A 22,905-nucleotide genomic window follows, 5' to 3' on the forward strand; every position below is an offset into this window, starting at 1 on the left:
CTACAGCATGGTCATTATTCATTACAGAGTTACTGTTGACTACAGCATGGTCATTATTCATTACAGAGTTACTGTTGACTACAGCATGGTCATTATTCATTACATAGTTACTGTTGACTACAGACAGCATGGTCATTATTCATTACAGAGTTACTGTTGACTACAGCATGGTCATTATTCATTACAGAGTTACTGTTGACTACAGCATGGTCATTATTCATTACAGAGTTACTGTTGACTACAGCATGGTCATTATTCATTACAGAGTTACTGTTGACTACAGCATGGTCATTATTCATTACAGAGTTACTGTTGACTACAGACAGCATGGTCATTATTCATTACAGAGTTACTGTTGACTACAGCATGGTCATTATTCATTACAGAGTTACTGTTGACTACAGCATGGTCATTATTCATTACAGAGTTACTGTTGACTACAGCATGGTCATTATTCATTACAGAGTTACTGTTGACTACAGACAGCATGGTCATTATTCATTACAGAGTTACTGTTGACTACAGCATGGTCATTATTCATTACAGAGTTACTGTTGACTACAGCATGGTCATTATTCATTACAGAGTTACTGTTGACTACAACATGGTCATTATTCATTACAGAGTTACTGTTGGCTACAGCATGGTCATTATTCATTACAGAGTTACTGTTGACTACAGACAGCATGGTCATTATTCATTACAGAGTTACTGTTGACTACAGCATGGTCATTATTCATTACAGAGTTACTGTTGACTACAACATGGTCATTATTCATTACAGAGTTACTGTTGACTACAGCATGGTCATTATTCATTACAGAGTTACTGTTGACTACAACATGGTCATTATTCATTACAGAGTTACTGTTGACTACAGCATGGTCATTATTCATTACAGAGTTACTGTTGACTACAGCATGGTCATTATTCATTACAGAGTTACTGTTGACTACAGACAGCATGGTCATTATTCATTACAGAGTTACTGTTGACTACAGACAGCATGGTCATTATTCATTACAGAGTTACTGTTGACTACAGCATGGTCATTATTCATTACAGAGTTACTGTTGACTACAGCATGGTCATTATTCATTACAGAGTTACTGTTGACTACAGACAGCATGGTCATTATACATTACAGAGTTACTGTTGACTACAGCATGGTCATTATTCATTACAGAGTTACTGTTGACTACAGACAGCATGGTCATTATACATTACAGAGTTACTGTTGACTACAGCATGGTCATTATTCATTACAGAGTTACTGTTGACTACAGCATGGTCATTATTCATTACAGAGTTACTGTTGACTACAGCATGGTCATTATTCATTACAGAGTTACTGTTGACTACAGCATGGTCATTATTCATTACAGAGTTACTGTTGACTACAGCATGGTCATTATTCATTACAGAGTTACTGTTGACTACAGACAGCATGGTCATTATTCATTACAGAGTTACTGTTGACTACAGACAGCATGGTCATTATTCATTACAGAGTTACTGTTGACTACAGACAGCATGGTCATTATTCATTACAGAGTTACTGTTGACTACAGCATGGTCATTATACATTACAGAGTTACTGTTGACTACATCATGGTCATTATTCATTACAGAGATACTGTTGACTACAGCATGGTCATTATTCATTACAGAGTTACTGTTGACTACAGCATGGTCATTATTCATTACAGAGTTACTGTTGACTACAGACAGCATGGTCATTATTCATTACAGAGTTACTGTTGACTACAGCATGGTCATTATTCATTACAGAGTTACTGTTGACTACAGCATGGTCATTATTCATTACAGAGTTACTGTTGACTACAACATGGTCATTATTCATTACAGAGTTACTGTTGGCTACAGCATGGTCATTATTCATTACAGAGTTACTGTTGACTACAGACAGCATGGTCATTATTCATTACAGAGTTACTGTTGACTACAGCATGGTCATTATTCATTACAGAGTTACTGTTGACTACAACATGGTCATTATTCATTACAGAGTTACTGTTGACTACAGCATGGTCATTATTCATTACAGAGTTACTGTTGACTACAACATGGTCATTATTCATTACAGAGTTACTGTTGACTACAGCATGGTCATTATTCATTACAGAGTTACTGTTGACTACAGCATGGTCATTATTCATTACAGAGTTACTGTTGACTACAGACAGCATGGTCATTATTCATTACAGAGTTACTGTTGACTACAGACAGCATGGTCATTATTCATTACAGAGTTACTGTTGACTACAGCATGGTCATTATTCATTACAGAGTTACTGTTGACTACAGCATGGTCATTATTCATTACAGAGTTACTGTTGACTACAGCATGGTCATTATTCATTACAGAGTTACTGTTGACTACAGACAGCATGGTCATTATACATTACAGAGTTACTGTTGACTACAGCATGGTCATTATTCATTACAGAGTTACTGTTGACTACAGCATGGTCATTATTCATTACAGAGTTACTGTTGACTACAGCATGGTCATTATTCATTACAGAGTTACTGTTGACTACAGACAGCATGGTCATTATTCATTACAGAGTTACTGTTGACTACAGCATGGTCATTATTCATTACAGAGTTACTGTTGACTACAGACAGCATGGTCATTATTCATTACAGAGTTACTGTTGACTACAGACAGCATGGTCATTATTCATTACAGAGTTACTGTTGACTACAGCATGGTCATTATTCATTACAGAGTTACTGTTGACTACAGCATGGTCATTATACATTACAGAGTTACTGTTGACTACAGCATGGTCATTATTCATTACAGAGTTACTGTTGACTACAGCATGGTCATTATTCATTACAGAGTTACTGTTGACTACAGCATGGTCATTATACATTACAGAGTTACTGTTGACTACATCATGGTCATTATTCATTACAGAGTTACTGTTGACTACAGCATGGTCATTATTCATTACAGAGTTACTGTTGACTACAGCATGGTCATTATTCATTACAGAGTTACTGTTGACTACAGCATGGTCATTATTCATTACAGAGTTACTGTTGACTACAGACAGCATGGTCATTATTCATTACAGAGTTACTGTTGACTACAGCATGGTCATTATTCATTACAGAGTTACTGTTGACTACAGCATGGTCATTATTCATTACAGAGTTACTGTTGACTACAACATGGTCATTATTCATTACAGAGTTACTGTTGGCTACAGCATGGTCATTATTCATTACAGAGTTACTGTTGACTACAGACAGCATGGTCATTATTCATTACAGAGTTACTGTTGACTACAGCATGGTCATTATTCATTACAGAGTTACTGTTGACTACAACATGGTCATTATTCATTACAGAGTTACTGTTGACTACAGCATGGTCATTATTCATTACAGAGTTACTGTTGACTACAACATGGTCATTATTCATTACAGAGTTACTGTTGACTACAGCATGGTCATTATTCATTACAGAGTTACTGTTGACTACAGCATGGTCATTATTCATTACAGAGTTACTGTTGACTACAGACAGCATGGTCATTATTCATTACAGAGTTACTGTTGACTACAGACAGCATGGTCATTATTCATTACAGAGTTACTGTTGACTACAGCATGGTCATTATTCATTACAGAGTTACTGTTGACTACAGCATGGTCATTATTCATTACAGAGTTACTGTTGACTACAGCATGGTCATTATTCATTACAGAGTTACTGTTGACTACAGACAGCATGGTCATTATACATTACAGAGTTACTGTTGACTACAGCATGGTCATTATTCATTACAGAGTTACTGTTGACTACAGCATGGTCATTATTCATTACAGAGTTACTGTTGACTACAGCATGGTCATTATTCATTACAGAGTTACTGTTGACTACAGCATGGTCATTATTCATTACAGAGTTACTGTTGACTACAGACAGCATGGTCATTATTCATTACAGAGTTACTGTTGACTACAGCATGGTCATTATTCATTACAGAGTTACTGTTGACTACAGACAGCATGGTCATTATTCATTACAGAGTTACTGTTAACTACAGCATGGTCATTATTCATTACAGAGTTACTGTTGACTACAGACAGCATGGTCATTATTCATTACAGAGTTACTGTTGACTACAGCATGGTCATTATTCATTACAGAGTTACTGTTGACTACAGCATGGTCATTATTCATTACAGAGTTACTGTTGACTACAGCATGGTCATTATTCATTACAGAGTTACTGTTGACTACAGACAGCATGGTCATTATTCATTACAGAGTTACTGTTGACTACAGCATGGTCATTATTCATTACAGAGTTACTGTTGACTACAGCATGGTCATTATTCATTACAGAGTTACTGTTGACTACAGCATGGTCATTATTCATTACAGAGTTACTGTTGACTACAGACAGCATGGTCATTATTCATTACAGAGTTACTGTTGACTACAGCATGGTCATTATTCATTACAGAGTTACTGTTAACTACAACATGGTCATTATTCATTACAGAGTTACTGTTGACTACAGCATGGTCATTATTCATTACAGAGTTACTGTTGACTACAGCATGGTCATTATTCATTACAGAGTTACTGTTGACTACAGCATGGTCATTATTCATTACAGAGTTACTGTTGACTACAGCATGGTCATTATTCATTACAGAGTTACTGTTGACTACAGCATGGTCATTATTCATTACAGAGTTACTGTTGACTACAGACAGCATGGTCATTATTCATTACAGAGTTACTGTTGACTACAGCATGGTCATTATTCATTACAGAGTTACTGTTGACTACAGACAGCATGGTCATTATTCATTACAGAGTTACTGTTGACTACAACATGGTCATTATTCATTACAGAGTTACTGTTGACTACAGCATGGTCATTATTCATTACAGAGTTACTGTTGACTACAGCATGGTCATTATTCATTACAGAGTTACTGTTGACTACAGCATGGTCATTATTCATTACAGAGTTACTGTTGACTACAGCATGGTCATTATTCATTACAGAGTTACTGTTGACTACAGCATGGTCATTATTCATTACAGAGTTACTGTTGACTACAGACAGACAGCATGGTCATTATTCATTACAGAGTTACTGTTGACTACAGCATGGTCATTATTCATTACAGAGTTACTGTTGACTACAGCATGGTCATTATTCATTACAGAGTTACTGTTGACTACAGCATGGTCATTATTCATTACAGAGTTACTGTTGACTACAGCATGGTCATTATTCATTATAGAGTTACTGTTGACTACAGCATGGTCATTATTCATTACAGAGTTACTGTTGACTACAGACAGCATGGTCATTATTCATTACAGAGTTACTGTTGACTACAGCATGGTCATTATTCATTACAGAGTTACTGTTGACTACAGCATGGTCATTATTCATTACAGAGTTACTGTTAACTACAACATGGTCATTATTCATTACAGAGTTACTGTTGACTACAGCATGGTCATTATTCATTACAGAGTTACTGTTGACTACAGCATGGTCATTATTCATTACAGAGTTACTGTTGACTACAGCATGGTCATTATTCATTACAGAGTTACTGTTGACTACAGCATGGTCATTATTCATTACAGAGTTACTGTTGACTACAGCATGGTCATTATTCATTACAGAGTTACTGTTGACTACAGACAGCATGGTCATTATTCATTACAGAGTTACTGTTGACTACAGCATGGTCATTATTCATTACAGAGTTACTGTTGACTACAGACAGCATGGTCATTATTCATTACAGAGTTACTGTTGACTACAACATGGTCATTATTCATTACAGAGTTACTGTTGACTACAGCATGGTCATTATTCATTACAGAGTTACTGTTGACTACAGCATGGTCATTATTCATTACAGAGTTACTGTTGACTACAGCATGGTCATTATTCATTACAGAGTTACTGTTGACTACAGCATGGTCATTATTCATTACAGAGTTACTGTTGACTACAGCATGGTCATTATTCATTACAGAGTTACTGTTGACTACAGACAGCATGGTCATTATTCATTACAGAGTTACTGTTGACTACAGCATGGTCATTATTCATTACAGAGTTACTGTTGACTACAGCATGGTCATTATTCATTACAGAGTTACTGTTGACTACAGCATGGTCATTATTCATTACAGAGTTAATGTTGACTACAGCATGGTCATTATTCATTATAGAGTTACTGTTGACTACAGCATGGTCATTATTCATTACAGAGTTACTGTTGACTACAGACAGCATGGTCATTATTCATTACAGAGTTACTGTTGACTACAGCATGGTCATTATTCATTACAGAGTTACTGTTGACTACAGCATGGTCATTATTCATTACAGAGTTACTGTTGACTACAGACAGCATGGTCATTATTCATTACAGAGTTACTGTTGACTACAGACAGCATGGTCATTATTCATTACAGAGTTACTGTTGACTACAGCATGGTCATTATTCATTACAGAGTTACTGTTGACTACAGACAGCATGGTCATTATTCATTACAGAGTTACTGTTGACTACAGACAGCATGGTCATTATTCATTACAGAGTTACTGTTGACTACAGACAGCATGGTCATTATTCATTACAGAGTTACTGTTAACTACAGACAGCATGGTCATTATACATTACAGAGTTACTGTTAACTACAGCATGGTCATTATTAATTACAGAGTTACTGTTGACTACAGCATGGTCATTATTCATTACAGAGTTACTGTTGACTACAGCATGGTCATTATTCATTACAGAGTTACTGTTGACTACAGCATGGTCATTATTCATTACAGAGTTACTGTTGACTACAGCATGGTCATTATTCATTACAGAGTTACTGTTGACTACAGCATGGTCATTATTCATTACAGAGTTACTGTTAACTACAGCATGGTCATTATTCATTACGGAGTTACTGTTGACTACAGCATGGTCATTATTCATTACAGAGTTACTGTTGACTACAGCATGGTCATTATTCATTACAGAGTTACTGTTGACTACAGCATGGTCATTATTCATTACAGAGTTACTGTTGACTACAGCATGGTCATTATTCATTACATAGTTACTGTTGACTACAGACAGCATGGTCATTATTCATTACAGAGTTACTGTTGACTACAGCATGGTCATTATTCATTACAGAGTTACTGTTGACTACAGCATGGTCATTATTCATTACAGAGTTACTGTTGACTACAGCATGGTCATTATTCATTACAGAGTTACTGTTGACTACAGCATGGTCATTATTCATTACAGAGTTACTGTTGACTACAGACAGCATGGTCATTATTCATTACAGAGTTACTGTTGACTACAGCATGGTCATTATTCATTACAGAGTTACTGTTGACTACAGCATGGTCATTATTCATTACAGAGTTACTGTTGACTACAGACAGCATGGTCATTATTCATTACAGAGTTACTGTTGACTACAACATGGTCATTATTCATTACAGAGTTACTGTTGACTACAGCATGGTCATTATACATTACAGAGTTACTGTTGACTACAGACAGCATGGTCATTATTCATTACAGAGTTACTGTTGACTACAGCATGGTCATTATACATTACAGAGTTACTGTTGACTACAGCATGGTCATTATTCATTACAGAGTTACTGTTGACTACAGCATGGTCATTATTCATTACAGAGTTACTGTTGACTACAGACAGCATGGTCATTATTCATTACAGAGTTACTGTTGACTACAGCATGGTCATTATTCATTACAGAGTTACTGTTGACTACAGACAGCATGGTCATTATTCATTACAGAGTTACTGTTGACTACAGACAGCATGGTCATTATTCATTACAGAGTTACTGTTGACTACAGCATGGTCATTATTCATTACAGAGTTACTGTTGACTACAGCATGGTCATTATACATTACAGAGTTACTGTTGACTACAGCATGGTCATTATTCATTACAGAGTTACTGTTGACTACAGCATGGTCATTATTCATTACAGAGTTACTGTTGACTACAGCATGGTCATTATTCATTACAGAGTTACTGTTGACTACAGCATGGTCATTATTCATTACAGAGTTACTGTTGACTACAGCATGGTCATTATTCATTACAGAGTTACTGTTGACTACAGCATGGTCATTATTCATTACAGAGTTACTGTTGACTACAGACAGCATGGTCATTATTCATTACAGAGTTACTGTTGACTACAGCATGGTCATTATTCATTACAGAGTTACTGTTGACTACAGCATGGTCATTATTCATTACAGAGTTACTGTTGACTACAGCATGGTCATTATTCATTACAGAGTTACTGTTGACTACAGCATGGTCATTATTCATTACAGAGTTACTGTTGACTACAGCATGGTCATTATTCATTACAGAGTTACTGTTGACTACAGCATGGTCATTATTCATTACAGAGTTACTGTTGACTACAGCATGGTCATTATTCATTACAGAGTTACTGTTGACTACAGCATGGTCATTATTCATTACAGAGTTACTGTTGACTACAGACAGCATGGTCATTATTCATTACAGAGTTACTGTTGACTACAGCATGGTCATTATTCATTACAGAGTTACTGTTGACTACAGACAGCATGGTCATTATTCATTACAGAGTTACTGTTGACTACAGCATGGTCATTATTCATTACAGAGTTACTGTTGACTACAGCATGGTCATTATTCATTACAGAGTTACTGTTGACTACAGCATGGTCATTATTCATTACAGAGTTACTGTTGACTACAGACAGCATGGTCATTATTCATTACAGAGTTACTGTTGACTACAGCATGGTCATTATTCATTACAGAGTTACTGTTGACTACAGCATGGTCATTATTCATTACAGAGTTACTGTTGACTACAGACAGCATGGTCATTATTCATTACAGAGTTACTGTTGACTACAACATGGTCATTATTCATTACAGAGTTACTGTTGACTACAGCATGGTCATTATTCATTACAGAGTTACTGTTGACTACAGACAGCATGGTCATTATTCATTACAGAGTTACTGTTGACTACAGCATGGTCATTATACATTACAGAGTTACTGTTGACTACAGCATGGTCATTATTCATTACAGAGTTACTGTTGACTACAGCATGGTCATTATTCATTACAGAGTTACTGTTGACTACAGACAGCATGGTCATTATTCATTACAGAGTTACTGTTGACTACAGCATGGTCATTATTCATTACAGAGTTACTGTTGACTACAGACAGCATGGTCATTATTCATTACAGAGTTACTGTTGACTACAGACAGCATGGTCATTATTCATTACAGAGTTACTGTTGACTACAGCATGGTCATTATTCATTACAGAGTTACTGTTGACTACAGCATGGTCATTATTCATTACAGAGTTACTGTTGACTACAGCATGGTCATTATTCATTACAGAGTTACTGTTGACTACAGCATGGTCATTATTCATTACAGAGTTACTGTTGACTACAGCATGGTCATTATTCATTACAGAGTTACTGTTGACTACAGCATGGTCATTATTCATTACAGAGTTACTGTTGACTACAGCATGGTCATTATTCATTACAGAGTTACTGTTGACTACAGCATGGTCATTATTCATTACAGAGTTACTGTTGACTACAGCATGGTCATTATTCATTACAGAGTTACTGTTGACTACAGAATGGTCATTATTCATTACAGAGTTACTGTTGACTACAGCATGGTCATTATTCATTACAGAGTTACTGTTGACTACAGCATGGTCATTATTCATTACAGAGTTACTGTTGACTACAGCATGGTCATTATTCATTACAGAGTTACTGTTGACTACAGCATGGTCATTATTCATTACAGAGTTACTGTTGACTACAGCATGGTCATTATTCATTACAGAGTTACTGTTGACTACAGACAGCATGGTCATTATTCATTACAGAGTTACTGTTGACTACAGACAGCATGGTCATTATTCATTACAGAGTTACTGTTGACTACAGCATGGTCATTATTCATTACAGAGTTACTGTTGACTACAGCATGGTCATTATTCATTACAGAGTTACTGTTGACTACAGCATGGTCATTATTCATTACAGAGTTACTGTTGACTACAGACAGCATGGTCATTATTCATTACAGAGTTACTGTTGACTACAGCATGGTCATTATTCATTACAGAGTTACTGTTGACTACAGCATGGTCATTATACATTACAGAGTTACTGTTGACTACAGCATGGTCATTATTCATTACAGAGTTACTGTTGACTACAGCATGGTCATTATTCATTACAGAGTTACTTTTGACTACAGCATGGTCATTATTCATTACAGAGTTACTGTTGACTACAGCATGGTCATTATTCATTACAGAGTTACTGTTGACTACAGCATGGTCATTATTCATTACAGAGTTACTGTTGACTACAGACAGCATGGTCATTATTCATTACAGAGTTACTGTTGACTACAGCATGGTCATTATTCATTACAGAGTTACTGTTGACTACAGCATGGTCATTATTCATTACAGAGTTACTGTTGACTACAGCATGGTCATTATTCATTACAGAGTTACTGTTGACTACAGCATGGTCATTATTCATTACAGAGTTACTGTTGACTACAGCATGGTCATTATTCATTACAGAGTTACTGTTGACTACAGACAGCATGGTCATTATTCATTACAGAGTTACTGTTGACTACAGCATGGTCATTATTCATTACAGAGTTACTGTTGACTACAGCATGGTCATTATTCATTACAGAGTTACTGTTGACTACAGCATGGTCATTATTCATTACAGAGTTACTGTTGACTACAACATGGTCATTATTCATTACAGAGTTACTGTTGACTACAACATGGTCATTATTCATTACAGAGTTACTGTTGACTACAGCATGGTCATTATTCATTACAGAGTTACTGTTGACTACAGCATGGTCATTATTCATTACAGAGTTACTGTTGACTACAGCATGGTCATTATTCATTACAGAGTTACTGTTGACTACAGCATGGTCATTATTCATTACAGAGTTACTGTTGACTACAGCATGGTCATTATTCATTACAGAGTTACTGTTGACTACAGCATGGTCATTATTCATTACAGAGTTACTGTTGACTACAGACAGCATGGTCATTATTCATTACAGAGTTACTGTTGACTACAGCATGGTCATTATTCATTACAGAGTTACTGTTGACTACAGACAGCATGGTCATTATTCATTACAGAGTTACTGTTGACTACAGCATGGTCATTATTCATTACAGAGTTACTGTTGACTACAGCATGGTCATTATTCATTACAGAGTTACTGTTGACTACAGCATGGTCATTATTCATTACAGAGTTACTGTTGACTACAGACAGCATGGTCATTATTCATTACAGAGTTACTGTTGACTACAGCATGGTCATTATTCATTACAGAGTTACTGTTGACTACAGCATGGTCATTATTCATTACAGAGTTACTGTTGACTACAGACAGCATGGTCATTATTCATTACAGAGTTACTGTTGACTACAACATGGTCATTATTCATTACAGAGTTACTGTTGACTACAGCATGGTCATTATACATTACAGAGTTACTGTTGACTACAGACAGCATGGTCATTATTCATTACAGAGTTACTGTTGACTACAGCATGGTCATTATACATTACAGAGTTACTGTTGACTACAGCATGGTCATTATTCATTACAGAGTTACTGTTGACTACAGCATGGTCATTATTCATTACAGAGTTACTGTTGACTACAGACAGCATGGTCATTATTCATTACAGAGTTACTGTTGACTACAGCATGGTCATTATTCATTACAGAGTTACTGTTGACTACAGACAGCATGGTCATTATTCATTACAGAGTTACTGTTGACTACAGACAGCATGGTCATTATTCATTACAGAGTTACTGTTGACTACAGCATGGTCATTATTCATTACAGAGTTACTGTTGACTACAGCATGGTCATTATACATTACAGAGTTACTGTTGACTACAGCATGGTCATTATTCATTACAGAGTTACTGTTGACTACAGCATGGTCATTATTCATTACAGAGTTACTGTTGACTACAGCATGGTCATTATTCATTACAGAGTTACTGTTGACTACAGCATGGTCATTATTCATTACAGAGTTACTGTTGACTACAGCATGGTCATTATTCATTACAGAGTTACTGTTGACTACAGCATGGTCATTATTCATTACAGAGTTACTGTTGACTACAGCATGGTCATTATTCATTACAGAGTTACTGTGGACTACAGAATGGTCATTATTCATTACAGAGTTACTGTTGACTACAGCATGGTCATTATTCATTACAGAGTTACTGTTGACTACAGCATGGTCATTATTCATTACAGAGTTACTGTTGACTACAGCATGGTCATTATTCATTACAGAGTTACTGTTGACTACAGCATGGTCATTATTCATTACAGAGTTACTGTTGACTACAGCATGGTCATTATTCATTACAGAGTTACTGTTGACTACAGACAGCATGGTCATTATTCATTACAGAGTTACTGTTGACTACAGACAGCATGGTCATTATTCATTACAGAGTTACTGTTGACTACAGCATGGTCATTATTCATTACAGAGTTACTGTTGACTACAGCATGGTCATTATTCATTACAGAGTTACTGTTGACTACAGCATGGTCATTATTCATTACAGAGTTACTGTTGACTACAGACAGCATGGTCATTATTCATTACAGAGTTACTGTTGACTACAGCATGGTCATTATTCATTACAGAGTTACTGTTGACTACAGCATGGTCATTATACATTACAGAGTTACTGTTGACTACAGCATGGTCATTATTCATTACAGAGTTACTGTTGACTACAGCATGGTCATTATTCATTACAGAGTTACTTTTGACTACAGCATGGTCATTATTCATTACAGAGTTACTGTTGACTACAGCATGGTCATTATTCATTACAGAGTTACTGTTGACTACAGCATGGTCATTATTCATTACAGAGTTACTGTTGACTACAGACAGCATGGTCATTATTCATTACAGAGTTACTGTTGACTACAGCATGGTCATTATTCATTACAGAGTTACTGTTGACTACAGCATGGTCATTATTCATTACAGAGTTACTGTTGACTACAGCATGGTCATTATTCATTACAGAGTTACTGTTGACTACAGACAGCATGGTCATTATTCATTACAGAGTTACTGTTGACTACAGCATGGTCATTATTCATTACAGAGTTACTGTTGACTACAGCATGGTCATTATTCATTACAGAGTTACTGTTGACTACAGACAGCATGGTCATTATTCATTACAGAGTTACTGTTGACTACAACATGGTCATTATTCATTACAGAGTTACTGTTGACTACAGCATGGTCATTATACATTACAGAGTTACTGTTGACTACAGACAGCATGGTCATTATTCATTACAGAGTTACTGTTGACTACAGCATGGTCATTATACATTACAGAGTTACTGTTGACTACAGCATGGTCATTATTCATTACAGAGTTACTGTTGACTACAGCATGGTCATTATTCATTACAGAGTTACTGTTGACTACAGCATGGTCATTATTCATTACAGAGTTACTGTTGACTACAGCATGGTCATTATTCATTACAGAGTTACTGTTGACTACAGACAGCATGGTCATTATTCATTACAGAGTTACTGTTGACTACAGCATGGTCATTATTCATTACAGAGTTACTGTTGACTACAGACTGCATGGTCATTATTCATTACAGAGTTACTGTTGACTACAGACAGCATGGTCATTATTCATTACAGAGTTACTGTTGACTACAGCATGGTCATTATTCATTACAGAGTTACTGTTGACTACAGCATGGTCATTATACATTACAGAGTTACTGTTGACTACAGCATGGTCATTATTCATTACAGAGTTACTGTTGACTACAGCATGGTCATTATTCATTACAGAGTTACTGTTGACTACAGCATGGTCATTATTCATTACAGAGTTACTGTTGACTACAGCATGGTCATTATTCATTACAGAGTTACTGTTGACTACAGCATGGTCATTATTCATTACAGAGTTACTGTTGACTACAGCATGGTCATTATTCATTACAGAGTTACTGTTGACTACAGCATGGTCATTATTCATTACAGAGTTACTGTTGACTACAGCATGGTCATTATTCATTACAGAGTTACTGTTGACTACAGCATGGTCATTATTCATTACAGAGTTACTGTTGACTACAGCATGGTCATTATTCATTACAGAGTTACTGTTGACTACAGCATGGTCATTATTCATTACAGAGTTACTGTTGACTACAGCATGGTCATTATTCATTACAGAGTTACTGTTGACTACAGACAGCATGGTCATTATTCATTACAGAGTTACTGTTGACTACAGACAGCATGGTCATTATTCATTACAGAGTTACTGTTGACTACAGCATGGTCATTATTCATTACAGAGTTACTGTTGACTACAGCATGGTCATTATTCATTACAGAGTTACTGTTGACTACAGCATGGTCATTATTCATTACAGAGTTACTGTTGACTACAGCATGGTCATTATTCATTACAGAGTTACTGTTGACTACAGACAGCATGGTCATTATTCATTACAGAGTTACTGTTGACTACAGCATGGTCATTATTCATTACAGAGTTACTGTTGACTACAGCATGGTCATTATTCATTACAGAGTTACTGTTGACTACAGCATGGTCATTATTCATTACAGAGTTACTGTTGACTACAGCATGGTCATTATTCATTACAGAGTTACTGTTGACTACAGCATGGTCATTATTCATTACAGAGTTACTGTTGACTACAACATGGTCATTATTCATTACAGAGTTACTGTTGACTACAGACAGCATGGTCATTATACATTACAGAGTTACTGTTGACTACAGCATGGTCATTATTCATTACAGAGTTACTGTTGACTACAGCATGGTCATTATTCATTACAGAGTTACTGTTGACTACAGCATGGTCATTATTCATTACAGAGTTACTGTTGACTACAGCATGGTCATTATTCATTACAGAGTTACTGTTGACTACAGACAGCATGGTCATTATTCATTACAGAGTTACTGTTGACTACAGCATGGTCATTATTCATTACAGAGTTACTGTTGACTACAGCATGGTCATTATTCATTACAGAGTTACTGTTGACTACAGCATGGTCATTATACATTACAGAGTTACTGTTGACTACAGCATGGTCATTATTCATTACAGAGTTACTGTTGACTACAGCATGGTCATTATTCATTACAGAGTTACTGTTGACTACAGCATGGTCATTATTCATTACAGAGTTACTGTTGACTACAGCATGGTCATTATTCATTACAGAGTTACTGTTGACTACAGCATGGTCATTATTCATTACAGAGTTACTGTTGACTACAGCATGGTCATTATTCATTACAGAGTTACTGTTGACTACAGACAGCATGGTCATTATTCATTACAGAGTTACTGTTGATTACAGCATGGTCATTATTCATTACAGAGTTACTGTTGACTACAGCATGGTCATTATTCATTACAGAGTTACTGTTGACTACAGCATGGTCATTATTCATTACAGAGTTACTGTTGACTACAGCATGGTCATTATTCATTACAGAGTTACTGTTGACTACAGCATGGTCATTATTCATTACAGAGTTACTGTTGACTACAACATGGTCATTATTCATTACAGAGTTACTGTTGACTACAGACAGCATGGTCATTATTCATTACAGAGTTACTGTTGATTACAGCATGGTCATTATTCATTACAGAGTTACTGTTGACTACAGACAGCATGGTCATTATTCATTACAGAGTTACTGTTGACTACAGCATGGTCATTATTCATTACAGAGTTACTGTTGACTACAACATGGTCATTATTCATTACAGAGTTACTGTTGACTACAGACAGCATGGTCATTATTCATTACAGAGTTACTGTTGACTACAGACAGCATGGTCATTATTCATTACAGAGTTACTGTTGACTACAGCATGGTCATTATTCATTACAGAGTTACTGTTGACTACAGCATGGTCATTATTCATTACAGAGTTACTGTTGACTACAGCATGGTCATTATTCATTACAGAGTTACTGTTGACTACAACATGGTCATTATTCATTACAGAGTTACTGTTGACTACAGACAGCATGGTCATTATTCATTATAGAGTTACTGTTGACTACAGACAGCATGGTCATTATTCATTACAGAGTTACTGTTGACTACAGCATGGTCATTATTCATTACAGAGTTACTGTTGACTACAGCATGGTCATTATTCATTACAGAGTTACTGTTGACTACAGCATGGTCATTATTCATTACAGAGTTACTGTTGACTACAGCATGGTCATTATTCATTACAGAGTTACTGTTGACTACAGACAGCATGGTCATTATTCATTACAGAGTTACTGTTGACTACAGCATGGTCATTATACATTACAGAGTTACTGTTGACTACAGACAGCATGGTCATTATACATTACAGAGTTACTGTTGACTACAGCATGGTCATTATTCATTATAGAGTTACTGTTGACTACAGCATGGTCATTATTCATTACAGAGTTACTGTTGACTACAGACAGCATGGTTATTATTCATTACAGAGTTACTGTTGACTACAGCATGGTCATTATTCATTACAGAGTTACTGTTGACTACAGACAGCATGGTCATTATTCATTATAGAGTTACTGTTGACTACAGCATGGTCATTATTCATTACAGAGTTACTGTTGACTACAGACAGCATGGTCATTATTCATTACAGAGTTACTGTTGACTACAGCATGGTCATTATTCATTACAGAGTTACTGTTGACTACAGCATGGTCATTATACATTACAGAGTTACTGTTGACTACAGCATGGTCATTATTCATTATAGAGTTACTGTTGACTACAGCATGGTCATTATTCATTACAGAGTTACTGTTGACTACAGACAGCATGGTTATTATTCATTACAGAGTTACTGTTGACTACAGCATGGTCATTATTCATTACAGAGTTACTGTTGACTACAGACAGCATGGTCATTATTCATTATAGAGTTACTGTTGACTACAGCATGGTCATTATTCATTACAGAGTTACTGTTGACTACAGACAGCATGGTCATTATTCATTACAGAGTTACTGTTGACTACAGCATGGTCATTATTCATTACAGAGTTACTGTTGACTACAGACAGCATGGTCATTATTCATTACAGAGTTACTGTTGACTACAGCATGGTCATTATACATTACAGAGTTACTGTTGACTACAGACAGCATGGTCATTATTCATTACAGAGTTACTGTTGACTACAGCATGGTCATTATTCATTACAGAGTTACTGTTGACTACAGCATGGTCATTATTCATTACAGAGTTACTGTTGACTACAGCATGGTCATTATTCATTACAGAGTTACTGTTGACTACAGCATGGTCATTATTCATTACAGAGTTACTGTTGACTACAGCATGGTCATTATTCATTACAGAGTTACTGTTGACTACAACATGGTCATTATTCATTACAGAGTTACTGTTGACTACAACATGGTCATTATTCATTACAGAGTTACTGTTGACTACAACATGGTGATTATTCATTACAGAGTTACTGTTGACTACAGCATGGTCGTTAGAATGGTCATGTGACTTCAGAGGTTAAACCTATTGGAGGTTTGCCTTTGACAGACATGCCTTTGACAGTTGTGCATGACTACACAACAAGAGCGTATAGATGTAAATCACTTGTGTAAGAAGCAGGTTTAGCCAGACACCATGCGGTAGGTGATGTAAACACCCATACCTGTAGAGTTCCAACTACAGTGGGGCCAGTCCCACCGTAACAATTCATATCACTGTGGGTACCCACAATAATTCATATATAATTCAAACCGTGCTTACCTGTCCCCCGTACCCTCCATTGCGGTGACGCCTGCTCCACCTCCAGCTCCTGTCTGAACACTGTGTACAGCCCACTGCAGGACGTCCAGATGAAGGCTGCCTCCCCTCCCTCGCTGCCCCTTTTCAGGAACCCCGTCCTGGGCAGCAGCTCCTCAGCATGCCCCCTGCTACCTCTCTGGCTCTGGAGCTTCTTTCTGGTAGTAGGAGGAAGGAAGGAAGAAAGGCGCAATTAAGCCGAAACGTATGGCAATGTGTGGTCTACTGAGACATGTGGCTTGAATAAGAAAAATAGAATTAAAACAATGGTTCAACTGCAACTTATATTCAAGTGGGTGCAGGTCTTCATTTAATATATGCCATTTAGAAAACAATTTTATCTAAAGTGGCATTTTACGTTCATTTGTTGATTTCATTTGTTAATTTTTGATGTGATCAACTGTTGGCTGGATCCCACATACCCATTAAATGTATTCACGCAAGAGGATAAGAGATCTCTCCTTTCACCTGATAGTGGAGTCTGGTCTGTTGCCCATCCCGTCCCCCAGGTCCCCCTCTGCCATGTCATCTTCACTGGGGCTGGGGCCGCCCTCGGACTGGGAAGTCTCGGGCCCTGCGGCTGGTTCTCTGTTGCCGCCCTGCATCCTGATGACATCACACAGACACACACGTTAGAGTGACAGACAGACAGACACACACGTTAGAGTGACAGACAGACAGACAGACACACACACGTTAGAGTGACAGACAGAAACAGACAGACAGACAGACAGACAGACGTTAGAGTGACAGACAGACAGACAGACAGACAGACAGACAGACAGACAGACACGTTAGAGTGACAGACAGACAGACACGTTAGAGAGACAGACAGACACCTTAGAGAGACAGACAGCCAGACAGACAGACAGACAGACAGCAAGCTGTCAGTCACCAGGATCTGTGACCTTTGCAGATCTAGGTACAGTGCAGCCAGTCCGGGTCTCCACAGCAACCCACACTGTAATGTGTGTGGGTACTCTGTGAAATGTCATGAGCACTGTAGGCTTCAATGTAAATCAGAATTTGTTCTTAACTGACTTGCCTAGTTAAATAAAGGTTAAATAAAAAACATTTTTTTTAAAGACAAGCAGATGCCAGTTAAAGTATATTTGTGTTGAATACATTACAAAAACTATGACTATGACCCTCCCACACCAAACTTGTGATCCAGGCAGGTAACGTTTTCCCCTCGTGGAGGTGACACAGCAACAAATACAATAGGCTAGTAGTATCTAACTCTTCACATTGTCTAAGGCTACTCTAACCTTTCGTCGAAATAGTGTTTTAGAGTAGACCTACGGGAACTTCGAAATAGCAGTTATTCCGCTGACGTTGAACACACCTGTTTTCCATCGGAACAGGTGAGGCAGCCTACCTGAAAGTTGGAGGAAACTAGAAGCGGTCTGTTCCCGTTCACAAATCGGACAAAATTATCGCAATAACTTGAAATAGGCCTACCTCCTTACACCCCGAAGACTGTAATCAAGGTGATACGGGTTTGTTCGTATCGATTTCAACCGACACAACTGTCCGACCAACGTGGCACCAACATCAGCGTGAACGTGCACCTCAACGATAAAAACGGTGCAGTTGTACTTTACAACGCGCGCAGCGCTCTACACCAGGTTGCCAGGAAGTCAAAATGTTGAGATACTAAATCGAAATTTCTAGAAATTATTTCAACATTTCGATATAGTAGATACCTATAGGATATGTTTCTTAATTTGCAGTAGCGGTGCGTAGGTAAAATCACTGGAGCCCCCCCACACAAAAAAGCCATATTACAACCTATGTGTTGTGATAATTGTGTTGTTTGCTCTATAACCTGTTCGTTCATATGCCTTGCGACAGTGATATTTAGGCTTAAAGGCAGAGACAATAAGAAGACTCGGTGGCAGAATACATTTAACCACACATTTGTTTTATCACAAAACCGAATAGCAACAGTGAAGTCCACAAAGCATATTGCATGTACAGTAACAGTTACATGCATGTTAATGTTTCCGACATTTTCGGACCACTAAACAACTATAGAACCACAGAGAGTTACAGCAAGTCGCAAAGAAAACAGGAGCTGCCTCCACTATTCCAGCACCATTTCAACATCATCAAATCACCTCGCTATGCTTAGTCTAATACAGTGACAACTAAAAGATACCAAAAACAGTTTAGTCCAATCAACATAAACTAAATATGACCGGCTGTCCATGGTTCTGATTTCTCTGTGCGTGTGCGCGTGTATGTGCGTGCGTACATGCGTGTGCGTTGGTGCAAATGGACCTATTCTACTTGTCGAGAAACGCCATCCTCCTCTCTTTTGTGTTGACGAAACGGTCTAACACTCTGTCATACAGTGCATGCTGTTTGTTGTGCCAGGTTACCTGGCTAAAATTTTTGCTCGCTAGTCTAACTTTCATTCATTGACAATGTTACTGTAGCTAGTTAACATTTGCCTACTACATCTAGCTACATATTTAACGTCCATCCTCTCAGGCCAGGGGCACAACGATGTATGCATGAATTAATTAATGGTTGGATCAGAATCACTGTTATAATAATTGGCCAGTACAGAGAATTAAGTAAAACCACCAGTGGCGGGAAAATGACCCAAATGAGTAAAAGTAAAGTAAAGATACTTTAGTAAACTACTTGAGTAAAAGTCCAAAAGTATTTGGTTTTAAATATACTTAAGTATCAAAAGTAAATGTAATGCTTAAATATACTTAAGTATCAAAAGTAAAAGTATAAATCGTTTCAAATTCCTTATATTAATTTTTTTAAAATTTTATTTACTCTGCACACATCAACAACTGACACCCCCGAAGCATCGTTACCCATCGCTCCACAAAAACCGCGGCCCTTGCATTGCAAGGAGAACTACTACTTCAAGGACGTCACCGATTGAAACGCTATTTAGCGCGCACCACCGCTAACTGAGCTAGCCGTTTCACATCCGTTACACTTTCTCCTGTGAGATCCATTCAGCCTCTTGCGAATTGAAGGAAACTTATGAAACACAGAGAGATGTGAAAGATACATTATTTCCCTTTTTTCTTGGTCCATTTCTTTGGAAGCTTCCTTTGGCATCTATGAATACACACCACTGTTAATGTGCAACATTGGGCTAACCTAATCAGGTAAAACTCCGGACTCAAGTTAAGTTGTAGGGTATGACATAGTAATACATCAGCTGTAAAACGGTCTTATATGGTGTTATGACATTTTAGCATTGGGCACCAATTTGGGTTTAGAAAAGTGGGGGGACATAACCTGGCGGAGGGGTCCTGGGGGACCTCAGACATAATTTTATGGGGCATCTAAAGCTCATTTCCTGATTTTTTTACACAATCCGATATGACATCTCTAGTTAGAACAAAAATTTAAGCAAAAATGGCGACAGTCATCAAGCTAGGTAAGAGATTATTATTAAGCATGTTTAAGTGATTAATGATAACTGGATCAAAGGTAATTCAATAATAAATATTGTCTTGCACCGTTAACCAATAGCCTGACCAATGAACAACTCTTAATAAAATGCAAAGACTTTTGATTGTCTTTATTAAGATCCTCTATTATCAAATTCCAGCCAGATCAACCATCCAGCCAGATCAACCAGCCAGCCAGATCAACCAGCCAGCCAGATCAACCAGCCAGCCAGATCAACCAGCCAGCCAGATCAACCAGCCAACCGGATCAACCAGCCAGACAGATCAACCATCCAGCCAGATCAACCAGCCAGCCAGATCAACCAGCCAGCCAGATCAACCAGCCAGCCAGATCAACCAGCCAGCCAGATCGACAAGCCAGCCAGATCGACCATCCAGCCAGATCAACCATCCAGCCAGATCAAACAGCCAACCGGATCAACCAGCCAACCGGATCAACCAGCCAGACAGATCAACCATCCAGCCAGATCAACAAGCCAGCCAGATCGACCAGCCAGCCAGATCAACCAGCCAGCCAGATCAAACAGCCAGCCAGATCCACCATCAAGCCAGATCAACAAGCCAGCCAGATCAACCAGCCAACCTGAGCCGCCTGCATGCCGAACCCCACCAGCCTAGTCAATAACTCAACTCTATCCCGACTGTCACGTCTTTCACCGAAGTCGTTTCCCCTCCTTGTTCGGGCGGTGTTCGGCAGTCGGCGTCACCGGTCTTCTAGCCATCGTCGATCCACTTTTCATTTTCCATTTGTTTTGTCTTGTTTTCCTACACAGCTGGTTTCCATTTCCCTCATTAAGTGTTGTGTATTTAACCCTATGTTCCCACCATGTCCTTGTGTGGAATGGTTTGTTTGTAAGTGCTTGTGCACTATGTTACTGGTGCGTCGGGTTTTGTACCCATGTAGGTTATTTTTTTATTGCTGTTGGTTTTGAAAGTATTGATTACTCATTTGTCTCTGCCAGCAAATCGTGACCCCCCCAAGTGAGTTGCACCCTTGCTTTTTAGGATGGGTAACTGAATAGTCTGAAAAATGTATCATGCGGCCAACACTGCGCCATTAGGCAGAACCTGTTTAGATTTAAACTAAATACAGGAAGGCCTTATAGTTTGTTAACACCATCTGCTCTCATTTTCTCACAAAACAGTCATTCAAAAATGATCTAAATGCCTATTTCCATGAATCTGAGATCAAACGATTGGTATGCATTCTGTGGTTCTGCCCCTGAACAAGGCAGTTAACCCACTGTTCCTAGGCCCGCAGTGTAAATACGAATTTGTTCTTAACCGACTTGCCTAGTTAAATAAAGTAAAAGACCTCACCAT

General features: G+C 37.7%; 1 protein-coding gene across 1 annotated transcript in view; it reads right to left on the reverse strand.

Annotated features, from left to right (window-relative positions):
- The window catches only part of ccdc125 (coiled-coil domain containing 125), an 89,332-nt gene extending 69,617 nt beyond the window's left edge, over positions 1–19,715 (reverse strand). Inside the window, exons 1-3 of the mRNA XM_065026069.1 lie at positions 19,595–19,715; positions 18,602–18,739; positions 18,098–18,291 (exon numbers count right to left, since the gene is read on the reverse strand). Coding sequence (XP_064882141.1) covers positions 18,098–18,291; positions 18,602–18,738 — 331 coding nt within the window. The 5' untranslated portion in view covers position 18,739; positions 19,595–19,715. The remainder of the gene's footprint in view (positions 1–18,097; positions 18,292–18,601; positions 18,740–19,594) is intronic.
- Between the last annotated feature and the right edge of the window lie 3,190 nt (positions 19,716–22,905).

This window comes from Oncorhynchus nerka, linkage group LG13, assembly GCF_034236695.1.
Source record: "Oncorhynchus nerka isolate Pitt River linkage group LG13, Oner_Uvic_2.0, whole genome shotgun sequence".
In the NCBI taxonomy this organism is placed as follows: domain Eukaryota; kingdom Metazoa; phylum Chordata; class Actinopteri; order Salmoniformes; family Salmonidae; genus Oncorhynchus; species Oncorhynchus nerka.